General features: G+C 44.8%; 1 protein-coding gene across 1 annotated transcript in view; it reads right to left on the bottom strand.

The window, feature by feature from the left end:
* The window catches only part of tenm1 (teneurin transmembrane protein 1), a 92,030-nt gene that overhangs the window by 59,022 nt on the left and 25,508 nt on the right, over nt 1–7,500 (bottom strand). The window contains exons 2-3 of the mRNA XM_062989027.1: nt 5,349–5,675; nt 3,554–3,814 (exon numbers count right to left, since the gene is read on the bottom strand). Coding sequence (XP_062845097.1) covers nt 3,554–3,814; nt 5,349–5,559 — 472 coding nt within the window. The 5' untranslated portion in view covers nt 5,560–5,675. The remainder of the gene's footprint in view (nt 1–3,553; nt 3,815–5,348; nt 5,676–7,500) is intronic.

Here is a 7,500-nt window from a genome sequence, read left to right as displayed (position 1 = left end):
ACGACGGGTCACTCCTGTATACTAAATATGTGCAGGAGTTTAGATCTTTTAAGGGTTTAAGATCTTTAAGTAGTTTTAAGGGGTTTAGGTCCTTCAGGGTTTTAGATATTTTATATTTTTATGGGTTTTTGATCTTTTAGAGGTTTAAGATCTTTTACATCCTTTAGGGGTTTTGGATCTTTTAGATTTTGTAAGGGTTTTAGGTCTTTAGGTTTCTAAAGGTTTTAGATTTTTTAAGGATCTTTTTGGGGTTTTTAGATCTTTTAGATCTTGTAGAGGTTTTAGATCCTTTAGGGGATTTAAGGGTTTTATATCTTTTTGATTTTTTTATGGGTTTTAGATCTTTTCAGCAGCAGAAGATTAATTGGCTATGACTAAACTAGTAGAAAAAGGAGAAAATGCAGGAATAAAATAGTAAGAAAAATCTAAGACTAAGTCAGAGGTGGTCAGCGACGGTCCTCTGATGGTTTGTTCAGCTCTACAACACGAGTTCTGAGCTCTAAAGCAGAAAGGGTCAGATCTCCAGAGTAGATGAGGTCAGATCACCGTGGCCATAGGGGACCGACCAACAATGACCAAAAGGATAAAGAGGACAGACAACCAACACAAAACCATCCAGATCTCCAGTGCAGGAGAACAAAGCTCAGATCTCTGGGATTCCGGAAAAGACAAACAACAGATTCCAGGTTGTAGCCATGAAGTGAGTATTGGCGAAGGACCAAACTGACTTGGTTGAGGGTTCCTGCCTTTAACACTGATGGGAACATGAACAGATCTCTGAGGAACCTCAGGAACCTCCAGCATCTCCTCCTGAGGTTCCTCAGATGGTCGGATCTTCTGCAGAACCAGTCCAGCACCGGAGTGAGTCGGTGATGAAGATTCTTCTCACACGGTGCCGCTTCTTATCCGGTATAAATAGGATTTACAGTCGGACAGATGGAGCTGCTATGCGTGTAGGATGGTGGATACACACTCACACACACACACACTTTCACACACACACTTTCACACACACTTTCACACACACTTTCACACACACACACACACACACACACTCTTGCACACACACACTCACACTCACACACACACCAGAGGAGGTGCGAGCCGATTTGTTTGTGCTCTCGTTGTTCAATTCGATCTCACGACTCCCTACAGGAGGGGCTGTGTGAGGGGACACACACACACACACACACACACACACACACAGAGCAGAACGGGGGGTCACCAGGGGTGCAGGTTTGAGCGTGAACACCCCGCCGCGGTGCCGCAGCGCCGGCTGAGCCGTTAAAGCCGCTAATCTCTCACAGCACACAAAACAAACAGCGTAAAGCTCCCGGCTAATTCTGCAATCTGTCTGCAATCGCATTAGGGAAGGAACGCCGGCGACACCTTGCTCAACCGCGCCGCTCAACCGCGCCGCTCAACTCCGCCGCTCAGACGGGTGCGACTCTCAGACACCGAAAAGATCAACGTCCTGCGTCCGTACATTTACATTTTCAGCATTTAGCAGACGCTTTTTATCCAAAGCGACTTACAGAATGAGCGGAACACGATGAGCAATTGAGGGTTAAGGGCCTTGCTCAGGGACCCAACAGTGGCAACTTGGTGGTGGCGGGGCTTGAACCGGCAACCTTCTGTTTACTAGTCCAGTACCTTAACCACTGAGCTATCACTGGCGTACATCCGCGGCCCGGTCTTTAAGGGGTTTTGGATCTTTTAGGGGCTTTGGGGGGGAGGGATTTTAGATCATGTAGGAGTTTTTGGAGGGGGTTAGGGGTTTTAGATCGCTTAGGGTTTTGGGGGTTTAGGGGTTTTAGATCGCTTAGGGTTTTGGGGGTTTTCAGGGGTAGGGGTTTTAAGGGTTCTTGATTGTTTATGGTTTTAGGGGTTTTGGGAAGGTTAGATCTTATAGGGGTCCCCCCCATTTTCTTAAAAATTAAGTCATATCCAATTCCCTAATTTATTTCACCTCTACTGCTGACCCAGGAGGGCTGTGACTGACCTCCACCCCCTCTGACATGTGTGCTATACCAACTTCTTCTTTTCACCTGCACCAGTCGGGTTCATACTGAGATCCGTATCGTGCACAGAGACTAAAAAGTGGCAACTTGGCAGTAATGGGGCTTGAACCGACAACCTTCGCCGCTAAGCTACCCCACCCAATTAGTCTTAAAGAGAAATTTGTGAAATCAGACACTGATGTTAGACGAACAGACCTGGCTCACAATTGACATTCCAGTTCATCCCAGAAGTGTTGCAGCCAGGCTGGAGCGGGGCGAGCGAAACGTCCACAGTTAATAAGGACGTTCGATATGAAGTAGGGCGGCAATTTAAAAATACATTAGCATCAGCTTTAAATACATTACAAACAGGAACAGCAGGAAGGTTGTTTGTTCTCGTCTCGTTCTCTCTCTCGTATTTTAACCTCATCAGCTCCTCTCGGCTCATTCATCATGTTCCACTCGCTGCTAAAGAGAGAAAAATGAGCCCATCAGGACCGAGTGAATAAACATGTACTGGTGCCGTGCCAGAACCAGCACCCATACACCACTGTAACCACGGCAACCACACCGCGTCACAGCATAACATCCAGGAACCACGCACTGTAAACACGGACGTGATGTCGGGATACGGGGCGCGGTCCTGTCCTCAATAACCCAGCAGGAATTCCCACAGGTACACTCAAACCAAACACGAGTAAAGACTGTTAGAGCTGCAAAAGGGGGCGGGGCCATTCTGAATAACACCTGAGTTTTCTGAGTTTTAGAATGGAATGTCCAACAGGCTCATGACACACACACCTACACACACACCTACACATACACATCTACACACACATGAACACACACACACACACCTAAACACATGCTTACATCTACACACACACACACACACACATCTACACACACATGAACACACACACCTAAACACATGCTTACATCTACACACACACACACACACACATACCTACACAAATCTTATATTCTTATATATACACACTCACACACACACACTCACACACACCGACACACACACACTCATAAATATGCACACAGAGTCAGTGAGGTAGTTGTAGTGTATCCTTGACTTTGCCTGATCGAATAATCCATGAACAAGATCAATACACACTCTCACACAAACACACACACACTCTCACACACACACACACACACACACACACACACACACACACACACACTCTCACACAAACACACACACACACACACACACACACACACTCTCACAAACACACACACACACACACACTCTCTCACACACACACACACACACACACTCTCTTACACACACACACACACTCACACACTCTCACACACACACACACACACACTCTCTCACACACACACACACACACACACACTCTCACAAACACACACACACACACTCACACACACTCTCTCACACACACACTCTCTCACACACACACACACACTCTCTCTCACACACACACACACACACACACACACTCTCACACACACACACTCACACACACACACACACACACACACACACACACACACACTCTCTCTTGTACCGTTGTCGTTCTCTTGCTCGCCCCGCCCCTCCTGCTCCGTGTCAGTGAGAGAGAGCAGCGAGTTCGCCCGGCTCGAGGCGCGAGAGCTGTGTTCCGACTTCACCTCCTGCATCCACAGGCGCAGGGCGTGGTCCGGCGAGGCCCCGCCCACCGACTCAGGGTCCGAGGCCACGCCCAGTGAGCCACCGCCAGGGTACGCCAGCTCCTGATTGGCCGAGTGAAGCTCGGTTTGGAAGTCGGGAAAGGCTGGCGGAGCCGACTCTGAAAGAGAGAGAAAATATAAATAAATATAAAAAATATATAAAATATTAATATCAAACAAAAGCAACAAAGAATAATGTAAAAATTTAATTAAATAAAATTAATTGTGTTTAATTGAATTAATGAAATAAAACCAAGAAGAAAAATGACTTAACATGTGTGTGTGTGTGTAAATGTAAGTGTGTGTGTGTGTAGGTGTGTGTGAGTGTGTGCGTGTGTAGATGTGCGTGTGTAGATGTGTGCGTGTAGATGTGTGTGTGTGTGTGTGTGTAGATGTAAGTGTGTGTGTGTGTGTGTGTAGATGTAAGTGTGTGTGTGTAGATGTAAGTGTGTGTGTGTGTAGATGTAAGTGTGTGTGTGTGTAGATGTAAGTGTGTGTGTGTGTGTGTAGATGTAAGTGTGTGTGTGTGTGTGTGTGTAGATGTAAGTGTGTGTGAGTGTGTGTGAAAGGTTCTTCTTATTTAAAGGATGCTCTTATCGCCGTGGCGACCTTTCTGACTCCAGTATCACTCACTCCTAACTTCCCAACACTCCTCAAACCACATCACACACTCACACACACACACACACACACACACACACTACCCAGCGGCCTCTGTGTAGTTCTGCTTGTTTCCGTGGTAACTGGAGGAGAACGCTTGATTTATTTGGTACGTAACGCTCCAACAGAAACCAAATGATGAAGAATCTTATTACTGAAGCTTCCTAATAAAACACGCCGGGCGGCAGCGGCGATACGGCCAAAAGTATTCAGACACCCTCACAAATTATTAAGAGTTAGCCACGCCCACTACTAATTAGTAAATCAATTCTGTAAAATAAAGCACCAGTTATAATAACAAGTACAAACGTATCAATGTTGCAAATTTTATTATTTTATTTTATTTATTTATTTATTATTTTGATTTATTGTGTTTATATTTTAAATTTTTTAAATATATATTTTATTTGTTTTATTTATTTTTCATGTTTAAATTTTTTTAAATAATTTTTATTTATTTTTTTAATTTTAATTGTTTTATTTTTAAGTTTTTATTTATTTGGATTATTTTTCATGTTTAAATTTTTATTTATTTTGTTTGTTTTTCATGTTTTAATTTTTTTTTTTTTTTTTTTTTTTTTTTTTTTATGTTTTATTTAAAATTATTTGTAATTAATTTTCTTTATTACATTAAGTTTTTAATGTGTAGTTTTCTTTTCCTAAGTCTTTGTGCATCAGCATTTCATCTGTGAAGCTGATTTTAAAGTCCATGATGCTAAAACTGCTAGGCTATGCTAAGCTATGCTAAGCTATGCTACGTTCTCTTATTTTATGCTACCCAGTAGTGGTCAAACGCCCCCTAGTGGTGAACAAAACTCATGATTTGACATTAATAATGATCATTATTGACAATTATATTATTATTATTATTATTATTATTATTATTAATAATACTATTTTTTATAAGCCTCATGTTTCACTAAATGATAAAATACTTCAGAGCTAATCGATAAACCTTTTAATTAAACTGGTACTGGTAAGCGCAGCACGTACCTTTGGCCTGGAGCTCGTGGGGTTTCCGGCGCACCTTGTGGCTGTTGTAGGTGAAGCGGCGGTCGGGCTGGTAGTCGGAGTGCGGGTGCGAGTGCGACTCTCTGTAGTGTTTGTGCCGCAGGTCCGTATCCTCGTCGTCCTCGGACGAACTGGAGTAGCTGAGCTCCATGCGCGGCCGCGAGAGCGACTGGTAAACGTTCTCCTCCATCATGGCTCACCTACCTACGCTCTCACGCTCGCCGGGTAACACACACACACACTCTTACACACACACACACACGCCAATTCTAACATACACCCACACACACGACAGCTAACACACACACTCTTCACACACACACACACACAGAGAGAGAAACAGGAATTCAATTATAACGTCTATTATAAACTTTATACATTTATTTTTATCCACCAATAAGAGATGGAGTTCTGATTCTGTGATCCGGTTTCGACTGGATCACACAGTGGATCACTGATCTGTGATCAGTAGATCCTCTAGATACGAACCGGATCCGTTCGTAGAGCCTACAGCTACTTGTACGTAATTAAATATGTATAAAAGTTAATTCGGTATTTTATTTATTTGAATATTTCTCCCAGTTTAGTCGTAGCCAGTTCCTCTTCCTCTGTTGGTGTAGGAGGAGGGTATATTCTCCTGACACGCCCTCCTTCTGACGCGACCCCTTCTTAATCGCCCGTACCTCGGTGGATCGGTGCGTGAGGTCGGTCTTGCTCACACGCTGATCTCCACGTTCCTCCCCTTCTGTACAGGCACCTTGGCCTACTAACCAGGGTCCTTACACAGCCTCCAAGACTCCGCCCACTTTTTTAGTCCCGTCTTTTCCCAACCGGCAGACTAGTGGATGATTTTGTCTGCTGGGGGCGCCCAGTCGACCAGAAAGAGCACGTGTCAGGAGAATATACCCTCCGTACACCATCAGGATCTCCAGTAGAGGAAGAGGAACCGGCTACAGTGAATAAAACACATCCGTTGCTCAGGTGTCCACTTATGTTCCTGACAGTGGACAGTAGTGCGCAGCCTCGAACATGAGGGTTCGATGCTCTGCATGCTGTGATACGTGACCTCATCCATCGCCAGGATTAAAAACTGCGTAACCAGATTGAGAAGCACTTCAGAAAACCGGCGCGACTCAACACGGCCGGCCGCGGCTTCAGAGAATGCAGCCTGAACTTCATCAGTCCAGCAACCTGATAACAGAAGGACATTTTGGGGACGCGACCACACTTCCGATCGGGCTCGGAAGCCACAGGTACGGAAGGGTTAACCCGACTCATTTCACCTCATCAGATTGGACATCTGGAACGTCCTCGGTAGGGGACACCGGGGTTTGGAGGACAATGGAAAGATGAGATGGAGAGATAACGGCGAGATGAAGCGATAAGAAGGTGCTGAGACGGAGGAACGCTCCGGGTCAGATAAAGAGGCGAAAAAAGAGGGAAAATAAAGAGCGGGTTTTTATTCCGCGTCCACTTTCACTCTCGCAACGAAGCGTCCAATCAATATGAGACCCGGTCGATTCCTAAATATATAAAATATATAAATATAAAATATTATTAATATTTAATCACGCACTTCTGTGTTCCGCTCTTCTGATGGAAAAAGGAACGCATTACATTTACAGTTGATCAAAGGTTTACGTACGCACACACACTCTCTCACACACACTCTCACACACACGCACACACACACTCTCACACACAAACACACACACTGCCCTTGACTTCACCCCTCTCTTCTTACCCAGCTCGCAGACTTGTGTGATTCACACACACCTCAGTACCACACAGCAAAGCCACCGCGATAGGCTAGTGGGTTACCGACTGGAAGGTTGTGGGTTCGAATCCCACCTCAGGTTCTAAAAAAAACCTGACATGCGGACACAAATAATAATAATAATAATAATTTCATTGTCTGATTTTACAGCGCAGTGTGGCTCAGTGGTTAAAGTACTGGAGTAGTAATCGTAAGGTTGGCGGTTCAAGCCCCACCACTACCAAGATGGCACTGTTGGGCCCCTGAGCGAGGCCCTTAACCCTTGCTGCTGGGGTGGAGGCAAAAAGTTCCGCTGATTTGAAACGTTCCACTTTTGTGACAGGATTGCTAAAAATGTACGTCTTTCACCATCTACTG

Source organism: Trichomycterus rosablanca, chromosome 26 (assembly GCF_030014385.1).
Source record: "Trichomycterus rosablanca isolate fTriRos1 chromosome 26, fTriRos1.hap1, whole genome shotgun sequence".
NCBI lineage: Eukaryota > Metazoa > Chordata > Actinopteri > Siluriformes > Trichomycteridae > Trichomycterus > Trichomycterus rosablanca.
The sequence above is the reverse complement of the archived record's forward strand: the minus strand, read 5'-3'. Positions and strand labels throughout refer to the sequence as shown.